This window comes from Balaenoptera musculus, chromosome 15, assembly GCF_009873245.2.
Source record: "Balaenoptera musculus isolate JJ_BM4_2016_0621 chromosome 15, mBalMus1.pri.v3, whole genome shotgun sequence".
Classification (NCBI taxonomy): Eukaryota; Metazoa; Chordata; class Mammalia; order Artiodactyla; family Balaenopteridae; genus Balaenoptera; species Balaenoptera musculus.
In genome coordinates this window covers 22426524-22449946 of record NC_045799.1, presented here as the reverse complement: position 1 = coordinate 22449946, position 23423 = coordinate 22426524, and the positions used below count along the sequence as shown (strand labels likewise).

General features: G+C 43.7%; 1 protein-coding gene across 3 annotated transcripts in view; it reads left to right on the top strand.

The window, feature by feature from the left end:
* Positions 1–23423, top strand: part of RPN2 (ribophorin II) — a 55976-nt gene that overhangs the window by 3574 nt on the left and 28979 nt on the right. For all 3 annotated transcript variants that reach the window (XM_036825397.1, XM_036825398.1, XM_036825399.1), the window contains exons 2-7: positions 1125–1318; positions 13843–13938; positions 14503–14678; positions 19011–19086; positions 20107–20241; positions 22329–22505. In XM_036825397.1, coding sequence (XP_036681292.1) covers positions 1125–1318; positions 13843–13938; positions 14503–14678; positions 19011–19086; positions 20107–20241; positions 22329–22505 — 854 coding nt within the window. The remainder of the gene's footprint in view (positions 1–1124; positions 1319–13842; positions 13939–14502; positions 14679–19010; positions 19087–20106; positions 20242–22328; positions 22506–23423) is intronic.

The window sequence follows — 23423 nt, the reverse complement described above, 5'->3', positions numbered from 1 at the left end:
GGTTGCGGGGGCTTCCCTGGTGGCGCAGTGGTTGAGAATCTGCCTGCCAATGCAGCGGGCACGGGTTCGAGCCCTGGTCTGGGAGGATCCCACATGCCGCGGAGCGGCTGGGCTCGTGAGCCACAAGTACTGAGCCTGCGCGTCTGGAGCCTGTGCTGCGCAACAAGAGACGCCGCGACAGTGAGAGGCCCGCGCGCCGCGATGAAGAGTGACCCCCGCTTGCCGCAACTAGAGAAAGCCCTCGCACAGAAACGAAGACCCAACACAGCCAAAAATAAATAAATAAAAATAAATAAATTAAAAAAAAAAAAAAAAAAAGAAGTGCAGGTTGCTGTGAGCGGATATAGGAACAACAACAACAATAATGTAATAGAAGGAGTAGCTAACATTTATATAGCACTTATCTGTATATGTGCCAGTCACTAACATTTTCTGTATTAACGCATGTAATCCTAACAACCCTGAGGTAGATACTGTTATTATCCCACTTTACACTTGAGAAAACTGAGGCACAGCTGGTCACATTGTAACTGCCATGGCCATCTTGCTAAGAAGTGACAGAGCTAGGATTTAAACCTGGCCCCAGAAACCTTGTTCTTTGTTACTTTATAGTACTGGGACCTCATCCAAAGGAGGGCTGTTGGGAGGCTTCTTAAGGAAGAGATACTCGAAATCTGAAAGTCGAAATTAAGCGGGAGAAGGCATGCAAAAGAGCTGGGTGGGAAAGAACACGACTACTTAGAGGAACAGAGAGGAGGGCAGAGAGCAACAGATGAAAGAGTGGGGGAGGAGATCTGGTTGGGAGACGGGCAAGGCCACGGGGAGGATTCAGGATTGGGTTTGTCCTGAGAGGCATACGAGTTACAAATGTACTTGAGACGGGAATGCCATGATGAGTCCCTTGCTTTAGAGACACAGAGGCTGCTGGGAGGACTGTCGTTCAGAGAGCTGAAGACCATGCCCACCACTTCCCCAAGGCGTGTCTCCAGGTTGAACCTCCCAGTTCCCTCACCCTTCCTCACATAATTTGGTTCCCAGACCTTGGTGTGCCTCATCATTGGAACTTTGTATAGAACTTTGGAATACTGTGGAGTGTATTTATTTAATAGTCGTTTCCCCCCAAGGTTCAAGCACTGTCTTCCTGTTGGCCCTGACAATCATAGCCAGCGCCCATGCTCTGACGCCCACTCACTACCTCACTAGGCATGATGTGGAGAGACTGAAAGCCTCGCTGGATCGCCCTTTCACAAGTTTGGAATCTGCTTTCTACTCCATCGTGGGACTCAGCAGCCTTGGTGCCCAGGTGCCAGATGTAAAGGTAAAGACCACTTTTGTCTTGGTGGTCTCATCCCTTCACTGGATTTCTTTTGTGTACTTCAAAACTAACTCTTGCTCATTTGAGGATAACCAAGGCTGACCCAATATAATTAATATTTATATCAATCTGACAGATCCCTTTTTTGTTGTTTTTTGAATGCCTAATATATGTTAGGACCGTGCCAGGTGTTTTAGTAGAATATAAAGGAGAGCAAGTCATAGATTCTTTAGAAACTTTTACTGTAGCTTTTACTGAAACGTTTACAGTGAGACTGTACTTGTTAAGTGTCCTATGTGTGTCCCTAATAATAAAGGAGTTCAAGATGGGGAGCATTCACCTTTATTGAACACTGACAGTCACAGCATCAGGCATTTCGATATACTTTTTGGACCTTTGAGGAGGAAAATGCATCATAACTGAAACCTTTTTTGGATTTAGGAACAATCTTAAACTGTGAATTTACATTTTATTCATTACAGCAGCACAGACAGCTAGGGTAAGGAATTAGCGCCAGGTTTCTCACATAAACCTTGTGTATTAGTTTTCTAAGGTTGTGTAACAAATTACTATAAACTTAGTGATTTAAAACAACATTCATTTATGACCGGATAGTTCCGTAGGTCAGAAGTCCAGGCAGGCTTGGCCAGGCTCTCTCTGCTTAGTGTCTCATGGGTCGAAATGAAGGTGTTGGCCAGGCTGGGCTCTTACCTGGAGGCTCTGGGGAAGAATCTACTTCAAGCTCCTTCAGGTGGTTGGCAGAATCCACTTCCTTGTGGTTGTAGGTCTCAGGTCCCCGTTTTCTTGCTGGCTGTGAAGCCAAGGACTGCTCTCTGCTCCTCAAGGCACCGAATTTCTTCTCATCTTCCCCCTCCCCATTTAAGTCAGTAATGGCATGTCGAGTCCTTCTTACTCTTCAAGTCTCTCTGACCTCCTGCTCCCAGTCGGAGAAAACTCTGCTGTTAAAGGACTTACCTGCTTGGGTCAGGCCTACCTGGATAATCTCTAAATTTTAAGGTCAGCTGATTTGGGGCTTTAATTACACCTGCAAAATCCCTTCATGGCAGTTGTCTATTAGTTTAAATAAATAATCAGTAGATGGATATCTAAAGATGGCATCTTTAGAATTCTGCCTCTCCTTTCTTGTATTAGTGTAGAAATGACCCCAAATCTGAATGACTTATGACTAAAGTTTATTTTTTGCTCTTACTGTATGGCCATCAAGGGTCAGCTGGGGCTTTGCTCCATGTTTCTTCAGTCTAAGATTTAGCCTGGGGACTTCGCTGGCGGTCCAGTGGTTAAGACTCCACACTCCCAATACAGGGGGCGCAGGTTTGATCCCTGGTCAGAGAACTAAGATTCCGCATGCCACAGGGCGTGGGCACCACCCCCACCAAAGGAAAAATAAAAGGGATTTAGCCTGATGGAGGAGTCTCTTTCTGGACTGTGTACAAATGAAAGCATGGCTTTTAAAACTTCTGCTCAGAAGAGACACTTGCCACTTCTTTTATCTTTATTTCTTTGCCTAAAGCAAGTCCCTTGGCCATGCCTGGGTTCAACAGGTTAGGGAAATGTAATCTTCTGCAGAGGACAGTGCATTTTAGTGAGCAGTAACTTGTCTTAGTCCCTTTGCCTCAGGCCTGTCCTGGGATCCTCCCTGGCTCTCAAAGCTCCCTCCCTTTGCTTCCTTCAAGATCAATGGTTCTTCTTGTGAGGAGGGTGGTGAGTACCTGACCCACTGGATTGACAGTTTAGCCCACTTTTGTATGAACTACTATTGCTAGGTTGTTTACTGCCCTGGGCTAGGCCCTGGGCATGCAGTGATGGATCAACCAGTCAAAATCACTGCCTTCAGAGAGCTTACAGTCTAGTTCGACTTAAAAGAACAACAGCTCTTTTTGTTTCAATCTTTTATTATGGAAGTTTGCAAACATTCACAAAAGTGGTGGGAACATATAATGAGCTCTTCTCATACCATTTGCCAGTTTGAACAAGTGTTCACATTTTGCCATTTTTATTACATTTACTCTCCCTCTGCTTATTTATTTTATTTTTTTGCTGGTGTGTTTTATAGCAAATACCAGACATATTTGACTTACATCTATACTTTTTTTAACATGACAGTCCTTTTATTTCACCTAGCAAGATTAATAATAATTCTTTAATGTCATTTAATTCCCAGTCTGTGTTTAGTCATCTTGAGCTAACAAAAAATGTTGGTTTGAATCAGGGTCTAAACAAGGTCCACACATTGCATTTGTTGATGTTTCTCAAGACCCTTTCTTTTTTTTTTTTTAAATTATTTATTTATTTATTTATTTATTTATGGCTGTGTTGGGTCTTCGTTTCTGTGCGAGGGCTTTCTCTAGGTGCGGCAAGCGGGGGCCACTCTTCATTGCGGTGCGCGGGCCTCTCACTGTCGCGGCCTCTCTTGTTGCGGAGCACAGGCTGCAGACGCGCAGGCTCAGCAATTGTGGCTCACGGGCCTAGTCGCTCCGCGGCATGTGGGATCTTCCCAGACCAGGGCTCGAACCCGTGTCCCCTGCATTGGCAGGCAGATTCTCAACCACTGCGCCACCAGGGAAGCCCAAGACCCTTTTCATCTACAACAATTCCTGCCCCCATCTTTTATTTATGGAACAAGCCAGGTCACTTGTCCTGGAGAATTTTCCACATTCTGCTTTTGATTGATTGCATCCGCATGCTGTTTTTGAACATATTTCCTTATCTCTTTAATTCCTATAAACTGATAGTTAGCTCTTGAGGCTTAATTATAATCAGGGTCAGTTTTCTTGGCAGAAATAGTTCATAGGCAGTGCTGTGTGCTTCCTATCAGTGGATGCATAATATCTGATTGTTTCATTTTTAGTTATGATAAAGTTGAATCAGTGGATTCAGGTGTTGTCACACTAATCTATCTCTTGTACACAGTGTATAGTAGGGACTTGTTTTTTATCCATTCTGGCAATCTCTGTCTTTTAATTGGGGATTTAGTTCATTTATATTTTTTTGTAACTATACTGTTGGGTTTAAGTTTACCATCTTGTTTTCTATTTGTTTATCCATTTTTTTCCTCCTCCTTTCCTGTCTTAGATTGAATCTTTTTTTTTAATATTCCAGTTTATCTCTTCTATTGGCTTTTTAGCTTACTTATTTTTTTAGAGGTTGCTCTAGAGATTGTAATATGCATCTTAACTTATCACAGTATACTTTGAATTATTATTTTGCCACATCACGAATAAGGAAGGGACCTTATAACAATATATTTCTCTTTAGACTCCCATCATTTGTACTATTGTCATACTTTTTACATTCTTTCAAGGGTCACGGCCTTGTCCTGTCTGTTGTCCAGCATCTCAGCTTCATCTATTTTCTTCAGTTTTACAGTTATTTATGACAGGCTGGTAAATTCAGTACATTTATTTCTGTCCTGGTCAGAACTGGTAGTCCCTGTTGATGTCTTGCAATCCATTGCAATTGTTATTGTTTTTGATGCTCAAAATGTCCCATTTTTGCCAGTGGGCCAGAATGTCTCTCTGTGTGTGTTTTGTTTGTTTCTGTGTAATCCAGTAGTCTTTGAGGGTTTCTGATGTCCTTGGCTTAAATATTTTCTGGCCGAGACTAGAATCAGTAATTGTTACTATTTATTGAATGTCTCATATGTGCCAGGTACCCTGGATATGTTATCTTGAGTTGTCTTCATTCTATATGGTCAGAAATATCATCCTGTAATAGAGGAGGAAATGCAAGCTCAGAAAGGTTAAGAAAATTGTCCAGTGTCTGCCAACCATCATCTGAATAATGGCCCCCAGGGTCAAATCCAGCTTGAAGCCTGTTTTTGTAAATAAAAGTTTACTGGAACACAGCCACGCCCATCACTCACATATTGCTATGGCTGCTTTTGCACTTTAACAGTAGAGTTGAGTAATTACTGAAGAGACTTATCTGGCCCCAAAAGCCTAATATTTACTCTCTGGCCCTTTACAGAAAGTTTGCTAATCCCTGCTATATGAGAGCTGTGCTTATTCAGATTTCTTCCTGACAGCTATCTCTTGTTGCTGCCCAATATTTCCTTCCTGTGTGTGACTGTTAATGAAACAGACTTCCCGCATGTTGTTGTTGTTGTTGTTTTAACACTTGATTTTTATTATTTTTAATTTATTTTATTTATTTTTGGCTGTGTTGGGTCTTCGTTTCTGTGCGAGGGCTTTCTCTAGTTGCGGCAAGCGGGGGCCACTCTTCATCGCGGTGTGCGGGCCTCTCACTATCGCGGCCTCCCTTGTTGCGGAGCACAGGCTCCAGACGTGCAGGCTCAGTAATTGTGGCTCACGGGCCCAGTTGCTCTGCGGCATGTGGGATCTTCCCAGACCAGGGCTCGAACCCGTGTCCCCTGCATTGGCAGGCAGACTCTCAACCACTGTGCCCCCAGGGAAGCCCCCCTCATGTTGTTTTAAACCCTCCAGGTCAATGTACCTCCTAATAAAATTAGTTTTGTTCAAGAGAAAAGAGTACAGGCAGCAGAGTCGCTAGCCCAAGTTTTTAATTCTGGCTCCATCTCTCTGTAAAATGGGAGTTGTGATGCCTTCCTCATGGGATCATTGTAAAGATAAAGTGAAATCATATTATGCCTAGTAAGTGACTGGCCCACGAAAGGCCCTTTGAATGGTAGCTATTATTATAATTAATATTTTAAAAGTTTTGCTTCTATTTATAATTTATTCAGGTGAGTTCAGACAATGCTGGTGCAGACACTGTATGGAAGGCCCACAGTGTCTGTAAAGGGCTTGGGAAAGAGAGAGAACAGACAATTGGGAGACATAGGGTGGAGCAGTCTTGACCCGTAGAGGTTTTGTATCGTAAGGTGTAGGAGATAAAATTGGAATATTAGGCTAATGTTAAATTTTGGCAGATCTGAATGCAGGATGAGAGTTTTCTGCTGGTCTGTTTCAAAATTCTGTGGGACCATATGATTCCGTCCAGGGGCCTCCTGGAGGAGTGAGGAGTGAGGTGCTCTCACTCTAACTGAAATGATACTTTTTAAAATTAATTAATCAGTTAATTAATTAATTTTTGGCTGCGCTGGGTCTTTGTTGCTGCACGTGGGCTTTCTCTAGTTGCAGTGAGCGGGGGCTACTCTTTGTTGCGGTGCATGGGCTTCTCATTGCAGTGGCTTCTCTTGTTGCAGAGCATGGGCTCTAGGCGCACGGGCTTCGGTAGTTGTGGCACGCGGGCTCAGTAGTTGTGGCTCGCTGGCTCTAGAGCGCAGGCTCAGCAGTTGTGGCGCACGGGATTAGCTGCTTCACGGTGTGTGGGATCTTCCCGGACCAGGGCTTGAACCCGTGTCCCCTGCATTGGCAGGCCAATTCTTAATCACTGTGCCACCAGGGAAGCCTCAAATGATGCCTTTGTATCTGTCTCATGATTTAGAGCTGCACGTGGATTTAGGTTGAACTCATGCCCCTATAGGTGTTCTCTGCTGATGTAATGAGTTTGAGGGCACGTTGGTCAGGGCTGAAGACGTAGGCTGAAGCCATCCAGACAGCTGCAGTGCAGTGTGATTTGATGGTAATTGCGTGATTAGCTGTGGACTTTTTGCTCATAACACAGACTCTAAAGTCACATTGGTTGGCTTCAAGATCTTGACTTCACAACTACACCACTGAGTAGCCTGTGCAGCTTACCAAACCTTTCAGAATCTTTGTTTTCTCATCTGTAAGATGGAGATAGTTATAGTACTCAGCTCACAAGTGATGGATGTAGGTTGGTTGGCATGGTGATGGCATGTAGTAATGGGTGTAATCAGTATTAGTTCTTAGTAGTACTATTACATGGTAGTAGCGGTAAATGTATGTTGATTGACATTTTATTTTTTCTCCTACTGTCATCCCCATTGCTTAATGCCTAATGAAGAGGGTGTTCCACAAATATTTGTTGAATGAATGAATTGTAAACTTTAGCTTAATAGAAATGAAAGCTCTCTAAATGTGCCTCTTAATCGGAAAATAAATGGGTTAATCACGTACTTCATTCTAATCACTTATGAAATGTGCTGTGGTGATGGTGTGATGTGTACATTGTAAGCAGTGGAAGGAAGGGAGTTGTATGGACATTTTGGAGCTGGTGAATTTCCTTATTAGAGGTGCACACTAAAGAAATCCATTGAGAGAGAGTCTCTGTTACTGTCGCTTCCATGTAGTGGGACGTGTCCTGCTCAGCTGTTGTTGCTTTCAGCTGAGTAGAGAGAACTCCCTCAGTTCTGCTAGATGCAGTGAGTTGGTTGTTCTCACAGATAGATCATTAGGGGAGATTTTGGTTATTTTGTCAAAAGAGACTCAGCAGCAGAACTGAGAGGAATGGGGTCTAATAAGAATATGAGAGTAGAGCGCAGCTCTGGGAACAGTGGAGTGTGGAATGAGAGTTGATTTTAGGTGTTATGAAGACTGAACATCTTTCATTTTGGTATCGAGTACTGTGTATGTATATTTTAAAAACATAAGCACATGAGAATGGTGATTTTATAGATTTTTAAAAAAATAAATTTATGTTATTTATTTATTTTTTGGCTGTGTTGGGTCTTCGCTGCTGCACGCGGGCCCTCTCTAGCTGCTGTGAGCGGGGGCCACTCTTCGTTGCGGTGTGCTGGCCTCTCATTGCGGCGGCCTCCCCTGTTGTGGAGCATGGGCTCCAGGCACGCAGCTTCAGCAGCTGTGGCACATGGGCCCAGCAGTTGTGGCTCTCGGGCTCTAGAGCGCAGGCTCAGTAGGTGTGGTGCACGGGCTTAGTTGCTCCGTGGCATGTGGGATCTTCCCAGACCAGGGATCAAACCTATGTTACCTTGTGGGGTTAAGAATCCCCACAGGCGGATTCTTAACCACTGTGCCACCAGGGAAGTCCCTATAGATATTATTGCTTAGCTTTTTATAAGACTTAGGAACATTGAGGGTTATTTTGTATTCGTTTTAATGAAAATATTAAGTAAATGGGAGACATACTATGTAAAAATTGTGATGGTAGATTAGATTCTAATGACTGAAATCAGGACACGTTAGACAGTGTTCACAGGTTGTCAGTCAATCAGGCACTTTCCTGATCTGTGAAAGGGGATAAGAATATCTACCTTATAGAGTTGTTGTGAGAATTAAATGTGATAATAAGTGTAAAGTGCTTAGCTCAGTATCTGGCACATGGTGAGTCCAAGGTAAGCATATCTGTATCCATTCAACAAGTACTGAGTGCTTGTTGAGGGCCAGGCACTCAGCCAGTTACTGGGAATAGCAGAGAAGCAGGCACTCCTTCAGGCAGTAATCATTTTATGGAGCATCTGCTATGTGCAAGGTATTATGCTAAGTGCAGAGGAGCTCATTATCTAGTGAGAGACAGGAACCATAACAGAGAGACCAGGTGTGAGTACAGAGACACATGTAACGTGTAGTGCGTGGAAAGTGCCAGGGGAGTCCAGAAGAGAGAGCTGCTCACTCACCCGGTCTGCTGAGAACACTTACTCTTAGTCCCAACCTTGTACAGGGGGAATTACCGTGTGTGCTGCTGCTACACGATTCCTTTAGTCATTCATCAGATGTCTAGTGAGTTTCTGCTGTGTGCTGAGCATGATGCTAGGCACCGGGGATTCAGTATTGAACAACAAAGAGAGCGTCTGCCTTTTGGAATGTATCCTCTAATAGTGGAGACAAGCATTAGTTGTGTAATAAATACATACATGAATATTTATAACAATGGTAAGTTTTATGAAGGTGAGATGTATGGTGTTATAGGTGTGAAATAGGGGACTTTGACCTGGTCAGGGAAGGCACTTCTAAAGAAATCTCTGAACTTAAATCTCACTCTATATACCCCTAAATTACAACTCCTTGAGGGCAGGAACTTTGTTGATTTCATTTGTTGTGTATTTCCAGTACCTAGAGAGCACCTGGCAGGTGGTAGTACTCAATAGCTGTTTATTAAATGAAGGAAGGTATGATGGATCTGAATTCTAAAGGGAAAGTAGGACTTAACCAGGAGACGGGGAGGGAAGGGACTTTAGCCAGAGGAAATAGCATGTACAAAGGACCTGTGCAGTTAGGGAGCAGATTACATTTGAGAGACTGAGAGGAGGTTGTGTAAGAACAGAGAATGCGAGAAAGCTAGAGAGGAAGGCTGGGGCTAAGCCTCCGTGCCTTGGTAGTCAGAGGGAAGATTTTGCTTTTTCTCTAAAGAGAAGTTGATTTTAAGCAGCAAGTATCAGGATCTAGTTTTCATTTTGGAAAGGTTTCTCTCCTGCCTTGTGGAGGACAGACTTTCGCAGGGGAATATGGGGCAAGATTGATTGCTGGCGGGGTACAAAAGATAACACCTGGACTTCTGGCTTTTGCCACATGGATGGATGGTTGGGTCATTCCTTAGGATAGGAACACAGGAGGAGAATTAGGTTTGTGCAGGAAAGATCATAAATTCGATCTTAAAGATGCTGAGCTTAAAATGCCTTTGAATCATGTAAGTGGCCTTTGAGAGAAGTCTGGGCTGGGGGTACAAATCTGAGAATTATCTGCATAGCGGTTCTGGATGAAGCCATGGGCATGATTGAGATCGCCTAGGAAGAGAGGGGATGGATGAGAAGTTGGCCTAGGAGTTGAAAAACTCCAGTGTGAAATGGTCAGGCAGAAGAGGATGAAACTTGAGGAGCAGCTGAGAAGGAGGAAGAGAGCCGGGGGAGGGCAGGGGAATCCCGGAAGCGAAGGGAAGGGAATGTTTTAGAACAGGGAAGGCTCTATCCAGTGTTAAGGGCATGAGCATTGGAAAATGTCCTTTGGCTTCCATAATTTGGAGGTCACTGGTGGGAAGAGGGAGAAGGTAGCAGCTGGAGGGGAGAGAAGGATCAAGGTAAGTTTTGCTTTCAAATCAGTCTTGAGTTTTGTTGATACGTTAGGAGTTACCAGTCGAGAGGGAGAAGCTGAACTGACGAGATGGATGGGCTTCCTGATTGAGAGAACAGCCCGTACTAAGCCTAGAGGCTTAGAAGTGCTTGTTGTGTTGTGGGGGCCATGAGTTGGCTGGAGCAGAGGGGTGGTCAGAGCGCACGTGGAAAAAGCCGGCCCAGCTACCAAGACCTGGTGTGGACGGAGGCTGTCGCCAGCGTGTGCCGCAGTAGCCTGACACAGAGTCTGGCGAGATTACAAAGCCTAGGCTGAGAGGAGACGGGAGTTGGGGGCTGCTGCTGGAGAGGAAAGGGCAGATGAGAGAGAGATTTACTGTCTTCTTGGTTGCTGATTCGGGCTGGGGAGTTGTAGGGAAGAATGAACTGAGAAAAGCACTGATGTCCTTCACTCAGGATATTTAGATAGTTGGGCACAGAAAGTTGGAGGGGAACAGATAGGGGATGGACGTTTAGGAGGCGATTTTCAGCCTTCACTTGCGAGGGTGAGTGTGGAACTAGGGCAGCAGGAGTTGGAGTTACAGATCCCCTGCAAGCGGCCAGCTGAAGCCTCAGATCTGGCTGGGCTTCCTGAGGGTCCAGAGTATGTTTTGTGAGGTCCCTCATTTTTGCCGCTATTAAAACTAAGCTGTCGACATTTTGAGCTTTGAAGCCACAGACCCTTGGTACTGTTTACCTAGATCTGTCTGTGCAAACGAGTAGGCATGATGCTGGTTTTATTCAGGAACAGGTCGTTTTTAATAGTCCCTTGAGAGAGAGAGACAGGCTGTGTAGCTCAGACTCTGGAGCCGGGCTGCCTGGGTCTGAATTCCAGCTCCTCCATTAAGAGCTGAGTGACCTTGGACAAGTCAGTTTCCTCTCTAATGCCCCAGTTTTCTTGTCTGTAAACTTAAGGTAGTAGGAGGACCTAATGCATAGATGCCTTTATTAAATGAGAAATGCATATACAGAACTTGTCAACAGTGCTTGGCACATTTTAAGTGCTCAAAAATTGGTAACAATGACCATAATCATTGTTTGGGGCCTTGGGTGTTGTTCTATTGCTAAAGCACCAGATGGCGACAAAGCACACATCTTAAGCTTGCCCACATTCTGCTGAAAGGATTCCTTGAATAGGTTGTTTTCTTCAGATCCCTAATTTGTGCAGTATGAAGTATTTTGTTTCTTTTCTTTTTCTCTTTGGATTCTTTCAGACTTCTGGTTGAAACTCATTTGTTTGAGACTCTTATTTAAGTGTTATTCATAAAATTAAAAACAAAAGTTTTTTGGTTGAAGTAGCGCATGCATACAGTAAAATACCAGATAATACAGAACAGCTATTAGTGAAAAGCAACCATCCATCCCATGGCCCACCTTGTCCTACTCCTGGGAAGCACCCACTTTTAACTGTTTTTATTACCATTTAATTTTGAATAGCTGAATTTTATGTTACCTCAACCAAAGTATTTAGTGCTATAACTAGCTATTAAAATGTTATTTCTTGATATAGTAGGAATAGCATGGGTTTTCTTATGTGCCCACTCTGTGCCAGGCACTGTGGTGGGAGTTCCTCAAAGTCTCTGCTCTCAAGTAACTAGTCCCTGGGGGGGAGGTAGTTAGTACAGTGTGGTAAGTGCTTTGGGGGAGTGCTCGGGAGGGAAGGCACCTGTCCTGTCCTGGATGAATGTCAGTTGAAGGTTCTCTGGAAAAGGTGACATCTGAGCAGAGATGAAGATGGGACCTGGTTTGGCAGGCAAGAAGGACAAGGGAGAGGTGCTCCTGGCACGGGGTGGGGGGTAGCAGGGTCAGGAATATAAATGGTGAGAGCATGTTATGTCTGGGGAGCTGCAGTGGGGTGGAGGGTAAGATTTTGGAGTTGGAGGTGGGGCTGTGGTGAGGAAGCTGGCACAGAGAGTGAGGGTCAGTCATGAGGGCATTTTTTTTTTTATATATATATATATAAATTTATTTATTTTTGGCTCTGTTAGGTCTTCGTTGCTGCATGCGGGCTTTCTCTAGTTGCGGCGAGCAGGGGCTGCTCTTCGTTGTGGTGCACAGGTTTCTCATTGCGGTGGCTTCTCTTGTTGCAGAGCATGGGCTCTAAGTGCGCGGGCTTCAGCATTTGTGGTGTGCAGGCTCAGTAATTGTGGCTCACGGGCTCTAGAGCGCAGGCTCAGTAGTTGTGGCGCACGGGCTTAGTTGCTCCGCGGCATGTGGGATCTTCCCGGACCAGGGCTCGAACCCGTGTCCCCTGCATTGGCAGGCGGATTCTCAACCACTGTGCCACCAGGGAAGTCCCAGTCATGAGGGCATTTTATGTCAGATCAGAAACTTTGAGTCTTGTTCTGAGAAGGATAAGGAACCACCCAAGGGTTTTAATAGCAGAGTAAGGTGGATACACTTGTTACCAAGACGAAGCTTGTGCTACTGGCTGCATGACAGGCCAATAATCAAGAGATGAGGTGTTGGGGCAAGGAATAACGACTTTGTTCAGAAAGCCGGCAGACCGAGAAGATGGTGGGCTCGTGCCCCAAAGATCTATCTTGCCTGAGTTAGGATTCAGGTTCCTTTTATAGTAAAAGGGGTGGGAGTAAAGTCAAACACTTCCCAGTTCCCATCAGCCTCCAGAGGGGTTGTGTTAATTTCTTCCTCCCTGCAGTCATTCACAGGTGGGCCTGGTCAGGATGTTTCCTGTGAGCTAAACAGAGATTTTAGCTTAATGCTCATTACCTGGGAGGTCATTCCCAGAGTTGGGTCATCATGTATAATTTAAGCTTACAGTCAGCATCCCTTTAGTGATTAACTTGTAATAGGACACAAAAGGTTCTTCCCTATTACACTTTTGCACCTTGTAAAGATCACTCTTGAAGCAGTATGCAGAATGGATTGCATGACTTGAGACCAGTTAGGAGATGAGTGTAACAGTCTCCATGAGAAATGGCAGGGGCCTGACATAAGGCAAGGAGGGAAGCCAGAGAGTGGGGATCGGGTTTGAGAGACTCGACAGGCTTGGAGGGTGAGGGAAAAGTCGAGAATGAGTCCTAGGTTTCTGATTTAGGTAGTAGGTGCATGGTGATGCCTGTACATGAGCCAGGAGGTCCAGATGAAGAAATAGAAGGTTTCTAGCTTATGTTAGATGTGTTGAACCTGACTTAGCTTTGGAGACATCGAAGTGGAGACACTGCCATTTATTAGCTTCGTCACCTTCATTACATTACTTACCAACTCCAAGCATCAGTTTCTTATTCTGTTAAATGGGGATGATAGTATCTACCACAGGGTCGGTCCTTATGTTCATTAAAAGGAAGAGCATCATAAACACCCCACGCAGGTTATGGCCAGAGCAGGTGATCAGTGGAAGTGGTTCCTTTCCTTCCTTTTCTAGGTTCAGAAGGACGCGAGTGCCTTCAGGTTTGTTGCTCTTTCTATGAAGTTAGCATTTTGGGATAATACAGTGTTCTGTTGAAAATATCTGCTTGAAAATTGAAATCTTGTGTAGCTCTCATACTTTAAGCCATCATGGATTGCTGAGAATTTTATTTGTCATCCAAAAAACACGTACAGTTTTCCTAATCACTGTGTATTTCACCACTTATCATTGACTTTCTCCCCTGTTTAGCAAGCATGCACCTTCATTAACTCAAACCTTGATCCGAGCAACGTGGATTCCCTTTTCTATGCTGCCCAGTCCAGCCAGGCCCTCTCAGGGTGTGAGGTGAGTCCAGCTTCTTACATTTACATTTACTTTAAACTGTAAAGTGTATTTTTAAAAAGGGAAAGTCATGTCAGAATATTTTTTCTTTAGCAGTGAGACCCCCATTAAGTGTGGGTGGGAATTCCATTCTTGTGATTTTTTTTTTTCTTAAAGAAATAGACTTTTTATTTTTCCCAAGTTTTCACTTTTCATGAATTTTAAATAACTTTTTCCTATAGTTGCCTCTCTTCTGGGAAGTCTTATTTTTTTCTTTCAGTCTCCCTTTAACATTTAAAAGTATTTAAAGCAAAAGAAGAATGCCCCCACGCCAGATTTCTGGAAATCCATTTTTTTGAACACAGGAGAACCATATCAGTAGACAAGTGACTTGCCAGAATCTTTTCAAAAGTGTTATGCTGAGGTTTTACAGATATTTAATTCTGGCATCTGAGATGTCGAAGAGGGGTGATCACAGCCCAGGCGGGTGGTGTGACCTCGGCAGTTGCTCTGCCTGCCATCTTTGGTGTGCCTACCGCAGGCTGGCAGCACATGTTGTAAACTCTGTGTCTACCCATCCTTTCTTAGATCTCTATTTCAAATGAGACCAAAGATCTGCTTCTGGCAGCTGTCAGTGAAGACTCCTCCGTGGCCCAGATCTACCACGCAGTTGCAGCCCTAAGTGGCTTTGGCCTTCCTCTGGCTTCCCAAGAAGTGCTCGGTGCCCTTACCTCTCGCCTCAGCAAGGAGGAGACCGTGCTCGCGTAAGTCACAATCTTGAGCGCTTCTCAGGCTACTATCCTGAGAGGCTTCATCCACTGGTTCCACAGGTATTGTCTGGGCACCTGCTCTGTGCCAGGTGCTCTGCTGGCACTGCAGACGTCGTATTGTGCTAAGGCAGGTAAGGTCCGTGTCCTCGTGCAGCTCACCAAGACACGGGCTCCCTCAAGCTGCTCCAGCAGAGGCAAATACTGAGTCCGAGCATAAACACACTGCCACAGAGACATGACTGCCTTTGAGGTTAGGGCTGAAGCAAGGGTAGGGGTGACCGAGGGAGAGTGAGGCCAGAGAGCCACGTGCGTCTCTTACTGCGGCTTGGCCAGGCCATGGTGAGATGTTGGCATTGGAGGCTCCACCCTGGAGGAGAGCTCACGGGGTCCCTTGGAGGAGTGGGAGACAGCACCTGGTGGGGGAAGTAGGGCCTCAGAGGGGAGAGTATTCTAGGGATCAGCCCCTGCTCCTCTGCAAAAGGCTCAGGTGAAGGAGAAGCACCTTATAGGAAGGAACTATACATTTAAATGTTGCAGCTGACTTAAGGATGTTTACTAAAGTTAAAAGTAATAGTATACGTAGTTTGTTTTTTTTTTTTCCTTTGACACTGAAACTCCTCATTTAACACAGTATATGTATTTTTTGTTTTCTATGTGTCCCCCATTTAACTGCAACCCTGAGACAGATTGGAGCACCTGGACTCCTGTTCATTGTTCAGCAAGATGTTAGTGACACCAGTTCCCTACTGCAGAATAGTTCAGTTGTTTCCCAGGGTTTTTTCTTGTTTTTGCTAAGAACCAAAATGTTTCTAAACTTGAAGCTTTGTTAAGGGCAGGGCTCACAGTCAGTTGACTTTCTCCCTGTCACTCTCATGCCCTACTCATATTCACGTGGTCAGTAATCAGTGACTTTGGGGCTGGTACGTTTCTCAGGAATGACATTTTGCGCACCCTTTGCCCAGTGCTTGGCCCTTGTGGTCCTCCTGTTTCAGGTTACATTACTTTGATCTCGTCCCATAATCCCTTGTGGAATGCCTCTGCAACCACTACCATATCCCATATCTCCTGTCACGAGATCACTGTCAGTGCCTTACTCTGATGCCACCTTCTACAGAAAAATCTTTCCCTTTCTCTCTGAGCAAAAAGGAATATCTCCCTCCTCTAAACCCCAGAACAGAAAGAAGTACAAAGAAAGTACATCCATTTTGGAGTCAGTTAGACTTGGGTTTGAACACCAGCTCTGTTTCTTCCTTGCTGTGTGACTTTCGGCAAGTTAGTAACCTCTCTGAGCCTCACCTGTAAAACATTACCAACAATCCTTACATCATAGAACAAATGTCAAGATTAAGTAAGATAATACATGTGATGAGCCTAGTGCAGTGCCTGGTCTTAGTGGGCATGGGACAAATGGAGTTTGTGCTCTCTACAGCATTTCCTTCTGAGGTCCCTTTCTTAGGGAGCTGGTTACTTCCTTGGTTGTATTGTAGTTTTTTCTGTATTAGATTTTAAGCTTCTTTACTTATAGTGCTCAGAGAGCCTGGCACATGGTAGTTGCCCAAGAAGGAGTTAATAAAGGCTGAAACTATACTTTTGTGTTTCTATTCTATCCTCTTGTAAAAAGCTTCAGGTAGAAAGACCACACGCTTGGGGTGAGAGAACTGTGTCCAGACTCTTCCACTTAATACCTCTGTGGCCATGAGCAGGGTGTTTAACCTCCCTAAACCTCAGTGTTTCCATATGTAAAACAGGGAGAATGATATCTGTCTCATAGGGTTATTGTGAAGATCAAACTGGCAGGATGCCTTATATAATATTACTACTAATTTGCCCTATTTAAGCAAATCTGATATAGATTAGGACTCTTCTAAATGGGCCTTCTACATTTAACTGGACTTATTCTGGGAAACAAATGTTCATAAACTTGTCTAGAATGGTAAAAAACATTAGTAGCTTTGAATGAACAATTTGAAAAGATGCTTTTGTGGTCTCTCATAACCCAATTTCTTTGAATCATCTGCTGTTTATTAGCAAGACAGGATCTGCTTTCTTAGGGTTTGAATATAGTGCTCCAGAGGGAGAGAAATTGCTGACTGGAGTATAAGTAATTAAAGCCAATGACAAAACTTTTCAAAAGCTAAGTGGATTAATTTCATTCTAAAAACTTCTGAGGTTGTTACCAGCATGACGCTCACTCGTTCCAAAGAAGAGAAAAATGATATCTTAATTGAAAAGTTCTTTCTAGGCTATCCTAGCAGCCTTTTCTGGGCTCAGCATTTATCACGGGCAGATGTGGGATTTTTATCTTGTTTGGGAATTCAGGTTTCATTTTCTCAAGTCTGTTCTAACAACAAGCATCCCAAAGGGGTCATTGAACACTCTGGGGCTTCCCTCTCTGTGAATTGTGACTCCTCTGTTTACCAGCTTACCATCTTAATGGAATTCGTTTTCCATGGAGGGAATCTAAATTGCTCTGATTGTGACGAAAGCAGACAAATTCTCGCTCTACATTCCCCAACACACTGACTTGATAAATGGTGGTTTTACACAAAGGCCCGGTCATCTCTTGGGAATTAGGGAACCTTTCTGGGGTTGACCGGCAGTCGGCTTCACCACCAGGGGTCCTCAGCTTTCTCCTTTCCACCCTGAGAAGCACCATTTCTATTTTTCAAGTTATCCACATTAGGAGAATAGAACCTAATAAAAAACCTTATGTGGACGTACTTACTACATTCCGCCTTAAAATGTTTATCTTACAGAAATACACTCATAAGTGGATAAAAATATGTGAATAAACCATAAAAAAGAATGAGGTATTGATACATGTTACAGAATGGATGAGGCTTGAAAATGTCATGCTAAGTGAAAGAAGCTAGACACAAAGGGTCACATTTGTATGATTCCATTTATATGAAATATCCAGAATAGGTAAATCCATAGAGACAGAACACAGGTTGCCAGGGGCTATTGGGGAGGGGAGAGGGCAGGGGATGGGAAATGGAATGAAGCTGTTTTAAGGGGTATGGGGTTTTATTTTGGACTGATGGAAATGTTTTAGAACTAGATAGAGGTGGTGATTGCGCAACATTGTGAAATATACTAAATGCCACTGAATTGTTCACTTTCAAATGGCTAACTTTATGTGAATTCACTTAAGTAAATTAAAATGTATATATACATATACAGCCATGAATAAGGGTTAACAGTTACAGCATTGTATGACCTAGTAAAACATAATGTTCATCAATTGGAGATTAAGTGAGTAAATTATGGTTCATCTGAGCAGTACAATATTATGTCGTTGTTAATAAGGATGAAATATATTTATATGTCCTCACGGAAAGATCTGTACAATCTAAATAAATTGCAGGACAGTTATCTTTTAGGGGTAGGCATTACAGGAATTTTAACTTTCTCCTTTAGTAATGTATTTGAATTTTTGACAAATATGTACTTTTATAATAAGGAGTAAATAGTAGGAAAAGAGAAAAAGAATAGATGCTGGTTTGAGAACCAGATCTTCTATTCCTTTCATCTTATTTAATGCCTAAAGGACGGGTGGCTTTCAGGTCTCCGAGCTGGATGGTGACAGCACAAGCGTTAACTGAGTGTTTACCTAATGCTTCCTGTTTATAGTGCATTAATCTGGTTTCAGAAAAGTTGCTCCAAATTCTACCCAACAACCTACATATGTAGATTCCACAGTGCTTCTTTGGTTTTGGAGTAAGAAAAGTAGAAAAGAGGCAGCCAACCTCTGCCCAGCACAGTGCCTCTTACAACGTGGGGATGCCAAATATACCTTCATTCGATGAATTGACTCCTCTTCTCCCTCAAAGTATATCTCTTCTAAATCTAATTAAGTCTTAGTCTGGTGTTCAATATGTGGTGCCATTAGGAACCAAACAGATTTTCAGAGGGGGGTGACCTGGTGCACCCTCTCTTCTCTCCGCCCTCAGTACTTACGTGGATCCTGCTGCCCCGATTGCCTTCTCTCTTGCTGTAGTGAACTTTGTAATGTAATGGTCTTTTTTTGGGGGGGGGGGGGGCGCTGCGTCACGCGGCTTATAAAATGTTAGTTACCTGACCAGGGATCGAACCTGGGGCCCTGGCAATGAGAGTGCAGATTCCTAACCACTGGACCACCAGGGAATTCCCTGTAATGTAATGGCCTCTGTTACATCTTTCCCTAGATTGTAAACAAGCTCCTTCGGGGCCGAGGCTGTCTTATAGTTCTAAAGAACAAGAGCGGGATGTTTGTGTAGGTATCCCAATACAGGAAGGGGAAATGGAGACTTGCCATTCATTGGGGGTCTATTCTCTACCTTTCAGAACAGTCCAGGCTCTACAGACGGCATCCTACCTGTCCCAGCAGGCTGACCTGAGAAGCATCGTGGAGGAGATTGAGGTACAAATTTATTTTGGCAAGTGAATTTCCCAGCTTCTGTCTTTGAAACCCTTTAGAAGAGTCTTGCAGAGAGACATGAATGATTTGTTATGGCCAGTTACCTTTCTTTTCATATCCGTGGCACACTTTTGTTCTTTGTATCAGAGCAGTATTTCCTAGGGAATATTTGTTAGGCTCGTATAGTTACACCATCAGTTAGGCAACAAACCACTCAATCTTTTGTAGGTACAGTCTCATAGTCTACAGATTTTAGAGCCTAACAAACCTGAAATTCAAATTTTTTTCTACTTCTTACTACTTTGTAATCTCAGGCAAATTATTAATGTCTGAGCCTCAGTTTCCTTACGTGGTGGTGGTTAGGAACAAGCGAAGTTCTAAAGTGCCTAGTACAAAATTAGTGCTCAGCAAGTGGTCACTGTGGTTTTTGCTATTCCACTACCCTTTCCACTGCCCACGACCTCCTGCTGCTCCGAGACTGCTTCCATGGACTGCAGAGCCGGGGATGACAGGCACTCTGACAGTGTCATCGCTGGATGCCCCACAGGCACATTAGCTGCCTCGTCACGTTGCGCAGAGGAGCCGTATGTCTCTCTCCATCCTTTAGAGCATTGAATAAGAAAGAGAAATGCTCTGCTCTGGAGGTTGTATCCAAATGGATGGCCATCGAATCCATCTGTGTCACGATGCTTCCAGGGTGAACTGTGGCTGGGCCCGCTGGCCTTCTGCCCAGAGCAGTTGGTGCCTTCAGCGCCATGACTCCTGGGCTTGGGCTTGAGTCGAAGGGGTCAGGGAAGGAGCACTCCCAGAGCTGCAGAAGATACTGTTCTCTTCAAATGCCTATATGATATACTTTACTCTCTGCCTAAGCACCTTTTTTGGGAAAGCACTAAGTGACTGAGGTGGTCTGCGGACTTAGAGTGAGATTTCTCAAAACTGTGTTCGCACCGGGGTGACAGTGGTTTGTACATCTCATCTCTGTTATCACTTGACTTCCAATCTGCCTCTGTTTTGTTGTGACAGGACCTTGTTGCTCGCCTGGATGAACTGGGAGGTGTGTATCTTCAGTTTGAAGAGGGACTGGAAACAACGGCATTGTTTGTGGCTGCCACCTACAAGCTCATGGACCACGTGGGCACCGAGCCATCCATTAAGGAGGTGCCTGTCTATATAGCAGTTCTCGGGCATGAAAACCAAAGGCATTGTTGGCTTTATCTGCTAAGGGTAGCTTTTTTCAGAGAGGGCAATTCAGTTAGCTTTGGGGTGTCTTAGGTTAGGCATTGAGAATGAGAAACAGAAAAATGTAAAGCCTGTTCCTGAGAAACTGGTTGTCAGTGGGATAGACATGTAAAGAAATTGTTATACTTGCTTTAAATGGGGTACGGACACGTCATGAGGTAGTGGCAAGAAGGCCAAGTGTATTACTCTCGATCCACCCCCCATTCCTTCCTGATGCTCCTTACTGCTTGTCTCATGAATGCTTTCCATGCTGGTGGCCTGTGCAAATCCTCTTTCTCTTGAGAAGTGCCCTGTTCTCCTCTCTCCCCACTGACCCTCAGCAGTGCCTAAGTCTGAGCTAATCTGTGCTGATTGACGTAGTTCACTCAGAGGCATGTGTGTCTACCAGATGTCCACCAAGAGTTAATTCTTTTCTTTCTTTCTTTCAAGAGGAGCTTGTTAACCTGAAAGAACCTTTAGTTGGAATGTGTGTGGGAAGTCTTGTGAGTAGGACCCTCTTTGTACCACTTGTTTGTAAGGTTACCATCCCTTGATCTAAAGGACTTAAAATACAAGCTGCTGCTGTTTTAATTTTAGGAGGAAAGATTTGGGTTCCAAGTCAGAACTTTCACTTCTTTTGTGAATTATGAATGCATTGTGAGTTCTGTGCCGAGTTTCAAGTAAACAGTAAATAATTACCTGTCTTGAGTAATTTGAATTAATTTCGTATTTTCTCTGGAGGATATGATCTCATAATTTATTCATGTATTGGCATTTTTCTGTTGTCTTTTCCTTCATCCTAAGTTTAGGAGACCTAGAGATACCACGCTCTATTTAAATTTCTGTTATGGGTGAAAGTGCAAGAATGTGGGTCTTATGGTACAAATCATTTTGGGATTCTCCTATACACAGTACAGTACATGAATTGGCGATATTCTACATAAAACAACTTAAACTTTTTTTTGCTTTATTCCCAAGCTGCTACTAACCAGGTATTTGGCTGGGATAATTTTGCTGTCACTGCTTTTGACATAACGATTCTGGTGAACAGTCCCCCATTTTAACATGTCAACAGCTTACTGATGGAAAATGTAATTGGTACAATTAAAGAAAATTATTTCATGTCGACTGTGAATAACACTGTCGGGAACAGGGAACTCTTTTGTTAGATGGTAGATTTTAAAAAACAAAACTGATTGAAGTGGAAAATGTTTCCTCTTAAGCAAACAACCTCTAGAATTTTAATAATGCCTTTTAGGTTCTACTTTTTTAAAAAATTGCTTTCAGTTTTCCCCTCTAAGCAGCCCATTAGTTCTTAATGGAGAGTTATTTTAGTTTCTTTCTAATGTACACTTTGGCTGTGAAGTTTGGTCTTGTAAACACCAACTTAGCCCCAGCATACTGCTTAGAGGTGGGTTGGCAAGGAAGGGAGCTTGGGTGGGAGGGTGAGGGGAATCAAGAAAGGACATATTTTATTGTGGAAGGACTTTGGAGACAAACAGACCTACATGTGAATTTTGGTCCTGCTTCTTTTTTTCTTTCCATCGTAACTTGTAGGAGTTACTTAACTTCCTTTAGCCTCAGTTTCCTTATTTGGAAAGGATTGATATCAGTCTTTTCAGGATTTTTGTCAAGATTTGAGTTAGTGCTTGTAAAGCACCTGTCACAGTGCCTGGCACATATAGGTATGGAACAAATGGGTACTGCTATAGGTGTTTTATAATATAGTTTCGTATCTCAGTAGTTATCTAGAAGTACCTTGCATTTGTATAGTAAGCATCCATAAATGGTTGACAAATAAATGCATTAATTTCAGTTTGTACTAGAAGATGGAAAAAACCAACCAAATTCAAGTTTTACACTTAAATGCAGAATATGTGCTTCCCCCACCCCTACAAGTTTGGGTTAATGGCTAAAAGACCTTCCAAGTGAACGCCTAGAAACAGATAAGGAATGACTTGAGCCAGGTGGGGAGGGAGGGGTGGTTGTCCCACCTGCCTGACTGCTGCATTTCCCTTTTCTTTCAGGATCAGGTCATCCAGCTAATGAATGCCATCTTCAGCAAGAAGAACTTTGAGTCACTCTCAGAAGCCTTCAGTGTGGCCTCTGCTGCCGCTGCACTCTCCCAGAATCGCTACCATGTGCCCGTTGTGGTTGTGCCTGAGGGCTCTCCTTCCTACACTCAGGAACAGGCTGTCCTACGGGTATGACTTCCATGCCCCACATGCGCTGCTTCGATTGCCATTTCCAGTGTAAGGCTTCCAGAAATCCAAAGATTGGTACACAGCTGACTGTAACCCCCGTGAGGACAGACCCCTTAAATGAAGAGCAAATGGGGATGGCCACTGGGTGAACTAGTCACAGAATCCTTCAAGCAAAAGTGTGGAGTCCTAACCACTGGATGGCCAGGGAATTACCATCAGAGTATTTTAAATAGTATAGCTCTCACTAAATTAAGTGCTAGAAAATTGCATTTCTGGATTTGTAAGTCCAGATGTATAGAGAAGTCTTACTTCTAAAATGTATTTTCCAGTACCCAGACTTTCAAAATATGTTATTTTAAGACAGCGTTTTAAATTCCCAGGTAATTCTGGTACTTACAGTTGTTAAAATCAATATCAGGTCTCTTCCTTGGAGCCGACAGTGTATCTTTCTGCCTCTTCAGAGCATAGCCATCCCTCTCACGCAGCAATAAGCACGGACTGTTTTGGTGTGTTAACTCTCTGAACAGAGCAAAAGGCACACGTTTAGAGTTTTCCATTCGTCATAATGAGGCATTTGTTGCTATTGTTTGGAAACCATGTATAAGCTAAAATCTTTATAAAAAATTAGCATTTTATTTATGTCTAAACACATGGGTTCCACATAGGACAGTTCCATGTGTCCCCTAAGTTCTTCTGCTTCAGAGGACCGTACAGATACTCTCCTGAAGAAGTGCCCCGTATTCCAAAGTTGCCTCTTCTCTCCCTACCTACAAGTCACATCCCCTCATCAAAGACTGGGGTGAGAACTAACCTGATTAACATAGTTCACCATGAGTTAGGGGGAGCTAAGAGAGCAAAGTAGAAAAAAATACTGGCTTTTGAAGCTAGGTAGGCTGGGGTTTGAGTCCTTAGCCATGT